The sequence below is a fragment of the Oryctolagus cuniculus genome, chromosome 4 (genome assembly GCF_051225735.1).
Source record: "Oryctolagus cuniculus isolate XC-2025 breed Fujian yellow rabbit chromosome 4, ASM5122573v1, whole genome shotgun sequence".
NCBI lineage: Eukaryota > Metazoa > Chordata > Mammalia > Lagomorpha > Leporidae > Oryctolagus > Oryctolagus cuniculus.
In genome coordinates, this window is record NC_142870.1 from 124,928,777 (window position 1) to 124,943,175 (window position 14,399).

General features: G+C 44.7%; 1 protein-coding gene across 1 annotated transcript in view; it reads right to left on the reverse strand.

Moving 5' to 3' along the window:
• The window catches only part of LOC149127104 (vomeronasal type-2 receptor 1-like), a 35,737-nt gene extending 25,270 nt beyond the window's left edge, over positions 1 to 10,467 (reverse strand). Inside the window, exons 1-3 of the mRNA XM_089331046.1 lie at positions 10,229 to 10,467; positions 8,449 to 8,740; positions 4,626 to 5,498 (exon numbers count right to left, since the gene is read on the reverse strand). Coding sequence (XP_089187172.1) covers positions 4,626 to 5,498; positions 8,449 to 8,740; positions 10,229 to 10,467 — 1,404 coding nt within the window. The remainder of the gene's footprint in view (positions 1 to 4,625; positions 5,499 to 8,448; positions 8,741 to 10,228) is intronic.
• Between the last annotated feature and the right edge of the window lie 3,932 nt (positions 10,468 to 14,399).

The window sequence follows — 14,399 nt, forward strand, 5'->3', positions numbered from 1 at the left end:
GAAAATTTCTATTTATCCATGAGGCTTCTGGATTTCTACTGGATAGTACTGGTTTACACAAAGCATAGTGATGCCAAATAGTTCCCAATATTTCTATGTCAGGGGAAGAGAGAATATTTTTACTTTTATCCTGGATTTCTTTTTCCTTTTTTTAAGATTATTAATTTGAAAGGCAGAGAGGGAGGGAGAAAGGGAGGGGGAAAGAGAGAGAGAGAGAACTGCCATTCTCAGGTTCCATCCCTGCTGGTCAAGCAGCCAGTGCTGGGCCTGGCCAAAGCCAGGAGCCAGGAGCCAGGAGCTTCTTCCAGGTACCCACAAGGGTAGCAGGCGCCCAAATACCTGGGCTGTCTTCCGCTGCTTTTAGAGGCCATTAGCAGGGAGCTGGACTGGAAGTAGAGCAGCCCAGACCAACAAAAATGAACTGGTGCCCATGTGGGATGCTGGCTTCACAGGCAGGAGCTTTACCTGCTGCACCAGGACGCAGACTGACTCCCTTCCTAGATTTCTTCATTGACAGACACCAGCACACCCTTCACCACCATTTCTCCCTTCCCTGTGATAAGGTGCCTGAGACAGGAAGATCAATAGGGCCATCCCGTGCCCTGACAAGAGACCAATGGATAGTCTAGATAAACAGGTACCAACTGGAAACCTCAATGTCTTCTATGTTGCTATTATGGGAAGAATGTTGAAAGTGTATGAGTGATGGAGAGGCTAACTAATAACTTTAGGAAAACTGGAAACAATCCCCACAGGAAGTGACCAAATGAGCTGATTTCAGGAGCTTAGCAGGAATATTGGCCTGACAAATACTTGGGGCAAGGAGATTCTAAACCAAGGGATTAACACGTGCCAAGGAATTCACTGCTCTGCATCCTGAAGTTCCATTCATGCTTCAAGGACAAGGATGAGGACAGAAAAAGCCATGGCCAAGGGTATCAACAATGGATGGAAATGACAACAACCTGGATGCTTTGATAAAATAATACCTGTTTAATCTTGCCTCAATCTTAGCTGTGCTAAGATAGTGCTGTGTTTCAAATCAAACAAAACAATTTGCACAGGGATATATTCCTGATCTCAGTCAGTCCCACCCACTCTGGGCTTCCGTTTCCCAACCAGCGGGCCTCATCCACTCCCTAACCCTGCACAAACCAGAAAGGCACACAATTTAGTGAACAGAGCCTGAATTAAGGTGTGTGATAACCTGGAATCATATCTTTGATTCTCTCAAATGTCATGACCTTGAGAAAAGTATACACCAAGTGAGCATTAACTCCTGGTCTGGAGAAAGGGAACAATCACGTCTGCTCTGCCTCTCTCAAAGGGATGAAGGCAGTAGACCTGAAAGCCTTAACAAGTGAGCACGCCGAGGTCAGAATTATTACAACTACCTTTCCCCGCTAGGATCGATCTGCGTCCCTGCCCTTTCATCTCTCCCTCTTCCTCTTATTATCTGCGCTTTTCAATCCAAAGAAACAGGCATCAGAGCTCACAAGCATCACTTTCATTGCCAACTCCAATGAGAGGAACTCGTGTTTTCTTTTCTCATCCTCAGAAAAGTCAAGTAAGGAAATGTCCAAAGGCTTCCACTCCCTGTCATTCCCTAGAACAACTTGCCCATACTTCCATCAGTATGTAATCACTGGATGGTAGGACACAATTCCCTTCCACCTAGATATGGCAACATAATTTATAAATGTCCAGTAAACTACTGAATAGATTTAATATATATAAATGTATATTAAATGTATATGTATGTATATGTGTGTTTGTGTTCTGACTTAAATCTACTACTGACATTATCTAGGAAGAATGAGTAAAAACTTGATTATAATTTTGGTTTTAAATAAAACTAAAAATTTATTTTTATACATTTAAGGTGCTTTCTTAACTGACCATGCTAACCCTCTCTACTGTGAAGTTTTGCTTTTCAGTTTTGATTTTCTGATAAGTGAGGAGTATATCAAAGAGAATGACCTCCATTAGTGACTAATCCACATTCACCTTGATACTATGTGGTCTATTGACTCTCCCCAAAGACCTTTCTCCCTGCAATCCTGACACATAATTGTAGCGCACTGAGAAAATTTAATATATAAAACTGCAATATTCAAATAATAAATTAGCACGTGGCAATTTCACATACAAAAGGGTATTGATTTTTTTTTTTTACAGGCAGAGTGGACAGTGAGAGAGAGAGACAGAGAGAAAGGTCTTCCTTTGCCGTTGGTTCACCCTCCAATGGCCGCCACGGAGGCGCGCTGCTGCCGGCGCACCGCGCTGATCCGGTGGCAGGAGCCTGGAGCCAGGTGCATTTCCTGGTCTCCCATGGGGTGCAGGGCCCAAGCACTTGGGCCATCCTCCACTGCACTCCCTGGCCACAACAAAAGGGTATTGATTTTTAACAAAAAAAAATTATTCAGATGATTTTAAAATGAAGGGTCTCCCCTAGGGTATTTAAAAAGCAACTTAATTTCTCAGTTCTCATTTACCACAATTTCCTTTGTACCAATAGATATACATACCACTCAAATTTTGGTTTCTAAATTCTATCCTTGAGAAAATGGAAAAGGGACCCTTATAATAAACAGCTGACTCCAGATCTGGGGCAGACAAACACAAGATGAGCCAGAAAGTCAGGAAGCTCTCAGGAAGGGTAAGGACTGGCCAGAAGGAAAGAGAAGCCAACTCAAATGGCTCCTAATGGTCAAATCTGGACAATTGTGAGCAGCAAACTAAATACCAAAAGTTATGGATTATTACTCAGACTAGAAATAAATACCCATGAGTCCATATCGATATAAATAAATCAGTGGAGGAGGAGAATTTCACCCAATAATGTAGAAATAATGGGAGAAATAAAAAAAAATCTTTTTTTCCATACAGTAGTAGTTGTTTCAGGCAAGAGCATCAATAATAGATGCTAAAATGTGTTGGTGAATGATGAGAAACAGAACACTTTCAGAATGGAAAATACTGTCTCATAAATAAATTATTAACTCTGAAGATAATACAGTAACTTCACAGAAGAAACACATAGAAACACCACTTTAACTGACCAAAGACAAAATCAGCTACAATGAGATAACCATATCACATACTTCCTGATAAGAGGCGTAGAAAGAGACACAATGTAGCTTCTTTGACATTCTGGCCAGAAATACATAACCTCAACCTAATCATGAGACAAGTTCCAAAGACATTCTAAAAATAGCTGACTAGTCTTATCAAAAACATCAAGGTCATGAAAAACAAGGAAAGAAAAGGAAAAACTATTACAGATTGGAGACTAAGGAGACACAAAATTTAACACAATGTGCAATCAATTTCTTTAAAGGTGTATTTATTTATTGGAAAGACAGAGTTACAAAGGCAGAGAGAGAGAGAGAGAGAGAGAGAGAGAGGTCTTCCGTCTGCTGGTTCACTCCCCAAATGGCCACAATGGCCAGAGCTGAGATGATCAGAAGCCAGGAGCTAAGGCTTCTTCTGGGTCTCCCACAAGGGTGCAGAGGTCCAAGCACTTGGGCCACCTTCCACTGCTTTTTCAAGCACATTAGTAGGGAGTTTGGGAAAGACCAGAAATGGAAACACCAGGACTCGAACCAGCGCCCATATGGGATGCTGGCACTGTGGGCAGTGGTTTTTTTCTGCTACAGCACAGCAACGGCCCCAGTGTGCAATCAATGGCTCCAAACACCATGAAACTATATAAGTTATCATGTGGGCCATGATAACCTATATAATATTACAAGAAATGATGGAGAGAAAGGGTTATGAAAAAAGAGATGAACTCAGAGAGATGGACAGGGCCTGTGTCATGGAGAGCCGACCGTGCAGACCATGGTGGGCATGCTTTCTCCTTTAGACCTAAGAGGGAAGGCACAGAAGGATAGCCCCAGAGGAGCATCTGGTTAGTCTGTATCTCAGCGAGAGCACTCTGGCTCCCTTGTCCCTACACAAGATGCTGGGGCACCACACTGAGACAGAAGATGTGGAGCCAAGCTCCAAGAGAGGTGCCCACAGTCTTCAGCTCCTGGTGTCCACGCCCACGCTGCGCATAGACTGCGCCTTCCAGTTTCCCTTGAGGTCAGATAGGACCACATGAGTAACCCCGGCTGACGGCTAGGAGAAGAGTTGTCTGTAATTTCCCAGATGATCCTCCCACGGCAGGCAACATGGCCACTTTGCCCCTTGCCCTTCCCGCCGGTTAGAATGTGGACATGATGACTAAAGGTGAAGCCCCAATACTATGAGTAGGAAAATGACAAGACAGAAGAAACCTGGGTCCCTAAGTCACCCTCTCAGTCCTAGAATGCTTTTCTTGAAATTTAATCTACACAAAAGGAAAAACCGCTAATTTTAAAAGCACTGCTTTTTGTGTTTGTTTTGTTTTGGTTTGGTTTTGGCATGGGGGGCAGGAGGGGGATTCCTATCCTTAACAACAAACCTAATAACAACTCTGTTAACAAAAGAAAATTTAAAATACCCATTTAGGACTCACATGCAAGGCCTAATTATTGGTCAGTGCATGATGAAATTGTGTCTATTAAGTACAAAAGCAAATTAATATTTTTAAGAGTGAGAATTCTGATCATTTCCATGGGGTAAAACCAACTACTTACCTGCCAAGGCTCAAAGTTAGGTAAATTTGAACACTTGTATTTTCCAAAGAATGGCCACCCTTTCTCTTCACATCTGCTCAGACGATCCATGGCATAGGCCATCGCGTACACAGCTTGTCTGACATTGTTTGTAATTCGGAGCTGAGACACATCCAGGTAGGTATTTTTAAGATCCTCCAACTTCTCCTCTCCGGTACAGAATCTATCAGACATGGCATGTAATCGGTCTTCCTTACCGGTCATGTTCACCCTGTGGTCAGTATTGTACGGGACACTGCTATTGGGCCAGGTGCAGTTAAAAGCTGTTTGCCAGAATTCAATGGTCAGGACGTCATTCGGATCCCTACTGGGATGTATGTCGTAAAGAAATTCCTTTAATCCTGGTATATCACTTCTTGGTACTGCAAACCCAATACTCCCACCAAAATATGGGAAATATTCGGGTTTTGCAATGGAGGCTGAGGTAATCCACGCTTCACTTGCTATCCATGTCCTGTCAGTTATGTTATGGTAAACCATTTCCAGCACAAAAGGACTGAGGTCAATGTCGGATGTATAAAGCACAATGACTTTCGCAGTGGAGGTCCTTACAGCGTCAACAACTTTTTGCATTTTCTCCTTGGAATAGACTTTGGGCAGGATCTCGGAGAATGCGATGCAGAGGTTGACACTCTCCAATTTCTCCTTAAAAATCTTCACTCCATATTTTCCATAATCATCATCAGCTGCTATAGTGCCTATCCAGACCCAGCCAAAGTGCTGGATAAGTTTTACCATGGCCTCAGACTGGAACTTATCACTGGCTATGGTGCGAATGTAAGATGGAAACTGGCGTTTGTCACTAAGAACTGTGCAGGTAGAGGCATAGCCCACCTACAATTGAAAATAATCATGTAATTATTAGAGAGCAATAGCAAATCTTAAATTATACAATTTCAGAATATACTGATTGGAGAAGGAAGGAACTCATGTATCTATGCATAGATGAAAAGCCTAAGATTCCTCTCCCTTCTCCCAAGTAAGGACTGTTGGAGAGAACACTCTGCACCTTTCCAGCCATCCTTTTCCCACCCTATCCCAAGAGAAAAGCCAATTATTAAGATGTAACATTCAATGTACTACTTTCCACAGAAGGGATCCTAGCACAGTCTCCTCCCCATTCCTCTGTGCTCATCCGAGTCAGAGTGAGTAAGTCAAGACATCTAAGGTCTTCCTCAGATCCAACATCTTATCATAGAGATGGCAAAGTGAATGGACTCACAGGCCATTTGGCAAGCCTAGTGTCTCATCTCTCTTTTTCTCCATGCATGTGTGTATGTGTGTGGGGGGAGTGGGTGTCTGTGCACATGTGTGTGTCTTTCTCTTTCTCTCTCTCTCGTCCTCCTCCTCTATCTTCTTTATCCTCCAACTCCTCTTTGTCTTTCTTCTTTTCTTCCTCTCCCTCTTCTTTCTCTTCTATTCCTCGCCCTTTTTCAATCTCCACCACTTTCTGTCTTCCTCTCCTCTTCTCTTTCTTTATATCTCTCTGCCAGGATTTCTGGTTTGCAGATCCTTAGACTGAGCTTGAAAAAGGTGATAAAAAGCAACACTTAGGGCCAGCGCCGTGGCTCAATAGGCTAATCCTCCGCCTGAGGTGCCGGCACACCAGGTTCTAGTCCCGGTCGGGGCGCCGTATTTTGTCCCGGTTGCCACTCTTCCAGGCCAGCTCTCTGCTGTGGCCAGGGAGTGCAGTGGAGGATGGCCCAAATGCTTGGGCCCTGCACCCGCATGGGAGACCAGGAGAAGCACCTGGCTCCTGGCTTCAGATCAGCGCAATGTGCCGGCTGCAGCGCGCTGGCCTTGGCAGCCATTGGAGGGTGAACCAACAGCAAAAAAGGAAGACCTTTCTCTCTCTCTCTCTCTCTCTCTCTCTCTCTCTCTATCAACTCTGCCTGTCAAAAAATTTAAAAAAAAAAAGTATCACTTATGGGGCCGGCGCTATGGCTCACTTGGTTAATCCTCTGCTTGTGGTGCCAGCATCCCATATAGGTGCCAGGTTCTGGTCCTGGTTGCTCCTCTTTCTTTCCAGCTCTCGGCTATGGCCCAGGGAGGGCAGTGGAGGATGACTCAGGTGCTTGTGCCCTGCCCCAACTTGGGAGACCTGGCTCCTGGCTTCAGATCAGAGCAGCACCAGCCGTAGCAGCCACTTGGGGAGTGAACCCACGGAAGGAAGTACTTTCTCTCTGTCTCTCTCTCACTGTCTATAACTCTACATATCAAATAAATTTTAAAAAAGCCCCACTTCAATCTCCAACAAGTCATGATCTCCAACAAATTTCTCACAAGTCCTCATTTTATTGACACTCTGCAGAAAAATATAAAATACATTTTTTTCTTAACTTTCTTAACAATTCTTGTATGTATTTTTCATCTGTGAGAACTTAAGAATGTCTCGGGTGACTAGGAATTTCTAACTATCTTACCTGCATTGTATCTATCTTCCTCTCAATCTAACTGACGCTACAGTGAAAACACACGTCACACTCTTACTAATCACATCCCATTCTCATCTCCTGGCAAACCTTCTGTGTTCTGATTCCACTTCTCTGTGACTGGCAACTCCCTCAGGAATGAGCCAGAATATTACTATCCTCTGTTTCCTTTACCGCTTGTCCTATTTTTACTCCATTGACCAAGTCTACATTCTCCTGTGGAATCATGCAAGAAGCAACATCTTAGGAAAGAATCTGGTTTCAGAAGCAGAGATCCTGGTTTCTACTCACAGCTACGTAACCGATCAGTGGGAGATCTCAGGCAAACCACTTAGCTCCCCTGAACCTCCCTTTCTCTGTGAGGGAAATCAGGGTAATGATAGACACACATTTTTAGGCTGCTCATTTAGTCGATGAGATAATCAACATGAAAGCGTCTCTCGTATACATGTCTTTTACCTTTTTCTCAGATGCATTGCAAGGACTTGAACAAGAAGATTGATCTAGAGCTTTCTAGATTATGCCTGGACCACAGTGGGTATTTGGTGGGAGACAGAGCTCACGGCTCACAGCAGCAGCAGCTGTCTGAGCTGCAGGATGCCCACACCAAAGCTGGAAGCGGTGTCTCCCATCCCTACTCTTCCTTCTGTTGCTCCTAATTTGTATTTGCAGCATTACAAGGAATATTATTTAACACTATATTTTACAAGTATTTCAAATTCTCCCATGCCTTCAGTAACTTCAGTAAGCTTAATCATCCTTCACATGAATAAGTCCTCACTATGAATCCTTCAAGGGCCCATCCTTAGGAATGCTTACAGAGCTCTGTTTACCTTTTCTTAATAACCTGTTCTTCTTAATATCATCTTTTCTTGTGTTTCAATGTGTTATTGTCTCCAAATTTAAGTAACTGGAAAAGTTAGCATCTCTAGACTCTAGCCATCCTGTGAAAGTCCGAGACCCACTGTACATGTCAGTGCATGAACAAAAAGGGTCTGAATAATAAGTGCTAACATAGACAGCAATCAAAATGAGTTCCCAATACCATCCATCAATCGGCCACTGTGCTGCAGAGAACTGTGCACAGGGAGATGGAAACATACAAATCGCTGGGTCACAACCTCAAGCCAAAAATTAAACCTGGATCCCAGCGGATATGGAAGAGTCTCAAGTCACCTCTCAGCAGGCTTCAATATACACTTGCCTGATGCTACATAATTAGAGACAGCAGCATCATTCCTCCCTGCAACTTAATGCAGCCTCACCTGGCATCTTGCTATTTGCTGCAACTTAACACAGACCAAGTGTGTGTTTCTTCTTAAGTTAGCCCCCAACACAATACTCCACCATACCTGAGGTAAAAAATACAACCCCAGAATTCTTGAAACAGCAACTGATAGGGACGATCCACCTGACCCAACGATTCCTGCCAAGTATGCCCCAGTACTGTTTAGAAAATTGGGCCTGTTTTCTTCCTGCCCTGTGAGTAGTACCAATGCCGATTCCGTTGCTTTGGAGATGCTGAAACAGGTGTCAAAGATCTGATAACCCAGAGTAGTCTTAGGCAAAATGTCCTTTCTTTTATTAATCTCTTTGATTGTGTGTATCATGGTTTTCATCCAGCGGAATCCCCGGAAGTTAAACCTGAAAAGAAATAGTTTTTGTCAGGCACGAGCATGCGGCAGGTCTTTGGGAGGAAAAGCAGCTCTTTGTTGGGGTTGGTAAGACTGGCTTTTCCCCAAACATCAGAGGGCACCTCCCTTGTCTGAGATCATTAATTTTTCCTAAAACTATCCAAGTTTAAAACTCAACAGTGAATGATCTTCATTGTTGACTGATTTGGGATGGGAAGAAATTTTTGGGAAGTCTTCTTGCCCTCTGTATATTTCATTTACTGTGATCATTTCAAACTGCTGATTATCTCCTTTCACAAAAACATTCTTATATTCATCCAGGCTGTTGCTGTGGCACATTGGGTTAACGCCCTGGCCTGAAGAGCCGGGATCCCAAGTGTGCACCGGTTCTAGTCCCGGCCACTCCTCTTCTGATCCATCTCTCTGCTATAACCTGGGAAAGCAGTAGAAGATGGGCCAAATCCTTGGGCCCCTGCACCTGTGTGTGAGCCCCGGAAGAACTCCTAGCTCCTGGCTTCATATCGGCGTAGCTCTGGCCATTGCGGCCAATTGGGAAGTGAACCAGTGGATGGAAGACTTCTCTCTCTCTCTATTTCTCTCTGTAACTCTTTCAAATAAATGACATAATTCCTTAAAAACACACTTATATTCCTAATTTTCTATCCAAACAAGACACCCAATAACCCCTGTCATATTTTCCCTTCTGTTGCAGTCCCAGGGGCCATATGAGTCTCCTTTCTCTTCTCTTATTTTCTTCAGTACATTAATTATAACTTTAAAACACACAAAGATACGAAGGTTAGCAATACAAAAAATTCATATACACCAATTCAAATAACATCTTTCTGCCATAATTTGATTGTTAATATTGAAGACATTAACCCCAGAATCCTTCTTTAAGGACTATTTGGACTTTAAGGACTGGTAGCTTGGAGGTGAGAGAATGCGGGGAGGAAGCCTTCAGCAACTGAAGGAACCTTGCCATTAATTTTAGGTCAGAAGTCAATCATTGTTCCAACATGCTGCATTCTCACTTGAGGTGAGCTTAGTTTATAACAACCAGCAATAAAACTATAACAGTGCTTTCCTAATTCTGCTTCAGTGCTTCTCAGCCCTCACTGCATGCCTGAATCACCAGGCAGGCTGTCAAAACGCAGATTCTGACTCAGCAGGTCCAGAGGCAGCCCAGGATTCCACATTCTAGCAGGCTCTCAGGAGATGTTGACCCCTCTCAGAGGAGCAATGTTCGTATTATACAAAATGTGCTCCTTTTTGTCTGAGATGCCTAAGTGGGCAAACACCCACTGGAGAGTAACCTGTTCCAATTTGTAGGCAATCCTAGAATGTTCACCTTGGAGAAACTGAGGCCCAGAAACAAGAACTGTCTATCCTGAGTCAAACAGATAGTCAGGGATCCTGGAGCAGACACTGTCCATCACACCCTCTGCTGCGCTCCGCCCCTGCTATTGCTATAGAGGGAAGACTGCGAGAGGCTTACCCTTCACACTTCGCTGATACTGGCTCCAAAATAGACTCGTTTGCTGGGATGGTCCTGGAGTGAATAGGAAACAGGCCTCCAATGATCACTGAGTGGTTTTGGGCGTCTACATACCCATTCAAGTCAAACTTGCCCAGCAACCTGCAGGTCTGTTCCTCCTCTTCTTGGCCTTCAGTGCCCCATTCAGCCCACAAAAATGCAAGAAATCCTAGGACCAAGCATTTCTTTCTGCTGGCCATTCTAACAAGCTGAGTGCTGGGGAAATGGCCAGTGTTGAAATGATACAAGTTGTGATGAGGCACCGTGATAGAGTGGCACCCGAGGGCTTGTGAGCCTCATCCCAGTGGACTCAGCTTGCCACTACTTGCTACTTAATTGTCATCTCTCAGTCAGCGAGCCTCCTGCTCATGTGCAATTTATGGATCTGGACTAGGAACTGAGAGCCCTTGTGAAGAGAGCCTCATAAAAATCTCTGGTACACTTGGCAACAAAGTGTGACATCATCGTGGGTTTGGGGTTTAGAAGAGTCTTCATGTCAGCTAAACTGTCGCTGTCTTGGTTATCGAAGGTCAGCCCCATCCATTCTCCCATCAACCCCACTTGCAGGCGTGTCTCTCACATCAAAGTGAGAAAGGGTATCCTATTTCAACTCAGAGTGTATAAAAGCTTACACCAGGCCAAGCTCTTTCCTTAGGGCTATAAAAAAGCTGAGCGGAAAATCAGGAGATCTGAATTAGAGACATCACTTTGCACTGTGTTCTGCCACTATTTTAGTGTGGTTGTAAGAAAGTCACTTAATTTCTGTGCCTCAGTGTCTTCATCAGTGATGGAAGATGATACAAAAAGCTACTTTAGAAAAATTTTGCAAAGCCTGTATGGTTGGACGAACAATTTTTCACGTGCATCATTTTCTCGAAGCTGCACCTCGAGGTGACACACTGTCCTCAGCTCAGTCTCACGCCTTTATCCCCAGTCCAGGCTCACATCCCGAGTCTTCCCTGAGGCTCCCTCCCCCGTCCTTTCTTACCTGATCCCTTTCAATCTCTCAATTCAGGTCAGCTCATCCTGGATCCCTGTCTCCCTGTCTTCCCCTTTGGACCCTCTCAAAATCTCCTGCTGGAGTGCAAATTTGAAGTTGTAAGAGCACAACCCAGGAAAGCAAGGGTATTACAAAAAGTCCGTGGAAAACCAGAATTAAAGAGTTTATTTTGGTGTGCATTAATTTTGCAATCTATTCATAGTGTCCTCACAATCTACAAATTTATAATACTGTTTCCTGTGAATTTATTGAAGTATGTTGTACATATCAGAACCATGAAAAATGTGCGTACCCTTTGATCATGTGGTTTTACTTCAAATTATTTATCTGATGGAAGCAAAAGAAGACCCACACAAACCTGATGTATAAGGATATTCAGTGCAGTGTTTGTTCATCCTAGTAAAAATGAAACAAAGTAAATGCACACGGTAGGGACCTGCTTCATCAAGTATGGTCTGTTCACATGGCAGAGTACAAAGGAACCGCTGAGTCATGTTTTAGTTCAATACAAGTGAAAGCTCACAAGATGTGTCAGTGAAGAGAGCAGAGAAAGCAGTGTATAAAGTTGCCTCTAAGCTTCTAAATTTTACTAATAGTCAGCAGTACTCTTTCACCTGTACATGTCCATGGAAAGAACTAAAAGAGACCACTGCAGACCTGAAGTTGAAAGAAAGGGGGAAAAATCCCCTTTCTCGCTGCTTTGACAACTCAGTCAGATCATGATACTACTGCATTACCAGTCACACGGGCGCCACCTCCCTTTCCCCACCAAGGTCGTTTCCTTCACCTCGTTCCCACAGAAAGATTTCTTCCTGTTCTAAGTGTAATCTCCACTTGACCCCGAAGAAACCCAACAAAGAGTCTCCTATTCTCAGCTTTGAGCTGTCAGGGATAGGGCATGGCCTGTCTCAGAACCATCCGGGACTACTCCGCGCTCCATACTGATCTCGCGGTCTTACCAGAAGGCAGCCCCTCAGATTTCTGCAGCTACATCTTGTACCCAGTGCTGCTGCCACTCCCAGGATAATAGTATAGTTTGCCAGGGCCACAGGGATTATATCCTCCAAATGTAGCAGAATTCGTCAAAGATGAGGGAAAACAACATCTGAGCTCTTTTATTTATTTTTTTAAGATCTATTGTTTTTTTTTTTTTGAAAGGCAGGGTTACAGAGAGAATAGGGAGGGAGGGAGGGAGGGAGGGAGGGAGAGGGAGAGACGGAGATCCTCCAGCCACTGGTTCACTACTCAAATGGCCACAACAATCGTGGCTAGGCCAGGCCAAAAGCATGGGCCCAGAGGTTTGTCTGGGTCTCCCACATTGTTGTAGGAAGCCAGATTAGAAGATTAGAACATTCAGGACTAACACCAGCACTCCAATGTGCAATGTGGGTGTCTCAGGAGGCAGCTTAACCCACGGCTCTTATATTTCGTGCACTGCAAGAATTTCCCTTTACCTCACCAGGCACAGTTATCATAGCTGACTTAAAATCCTTATCTGGGGGCCTGTTCCGTTACTTGGTTAATCCTACATCTGTAGTGCCGGCATCACATATATGCACCGGGTCCAGTCCGGGTTGCTCCCCTTCCAGTCCAGCTCTCTGCTGTGGCCCAGGAAGGCAGTGGAGGATAGCCCAAGTGCTCGGGCCCCTGCACCCACGTGGGAGATCAGGAAGAAGCACCTGGCTCCTGGCTTTGGATCGGCGCAGCGCCAGCCATAGCAGCCATTTGGGGAGTGAAGCAACGGAAGGGAGACCTTTCTCTCTGTCTCTCTCTCTCTCACTGTCTTTAACTCTGTCAAATAAATTATATAAAAAAACCCTTATCTGCTCTTTCTTGCTGTAGTCAGTCCTGTGTTTTATTCCATCTAAATATTGAGAGATAATTTCCCTTTAAGAATTAGTGAAGCCAGGGAAACCTGCTCTAATTATGTCTCTCCTCTGCTCAACATCCTTCAGTGCCTCCCTGCATGGAGGATAATGGTGAACCCAGCAGAGTGAGTAAAGGCTAAACTGTCTCCAGCCCATGGCCTTCAACTTCCTACCCAGCTGCTGCTCTGCTCAGGACTGCGCTCCAGGAGTGTGGGCTGCCCTCGGTTTGCTCGTGGCTCCCTTAAAATGCCTATTATTTTTATTGCTGCTGTTCCTTTCTCCCTACCCAATCTCCCTTGCTTCCTACCTACCCAATCTGAAACCCCCCTACGGGAACTCCAGGCCATCATAAGATCCCCACTGACCACTGCAGAGACGGAAAGGGGCGTGTCCTCCACTGCTCACTCCATCCCAATTGTCTGAGCTACTGTGGGCACATTGCTCACAGAGGGCTTCTTTTTTATTTGAAAGAGTTGCAGAGACGCAGAGGCAGAGAGAGGGAGAGAGAGAGAGAGTCAGAGAGACGAAGAAACAGAGACAGAGAGGTCTTCCATCTGCTAGTTCACTCCCCAGATGGCCACAATGACTGGCGCTGGGCCAATCCAAAACCAGGAGACACAAGCGTCTTCCAAGTCTCCCACAAGGGTGAAAGGCCCTCAAGTGCCTGGGCCATCTTCTACTGCTTTCTCAGGCCAGAGCAGATGGCTGGATGGGAAGTGGAGCAGCCAACACGCAAACTGATGCCCATATGGGATGCCGGCACTACAGGCGGATGCTTCACCTACTATGCCACAGTGGTACCACTATGTGATTCCTAAGCTTCACTTTTTTGAAGTAAACATCTAAAGTTCACATTGGCTTAATGCATCACGAAAAGGAAGATCCCAAAACAGACAAATAAGCAAAATGATTTTTTTTTTCATCTAACATCCAAGTTCTGGCCAGAATCAACCATCCTGACCACAAAGTCCTTTGGATATTTTAACTGCTGCACATTTCAAGAGTTATGCACTTTGGCTTCTAATGATCAAGCTGGGAGAACTGGATTTCAAGCCCCAGTCAAGAGATCCGAGCAGCCCAGGTGAGACCACAGGAGGCTGGAATTAAAAATCTGCCATTTGTGGCCTGTAAAAGCTCTCAGAAGTCTGTGAAGGGCAAACTGCCCAAGGATTCGTGCATGCGGTACCTGGGGACACTTGGGACAGCCACCAGAGAGAACAAAGGACAGTATTGAGCTTAAGAGTGGTTCCTGATGGAGTGAAGA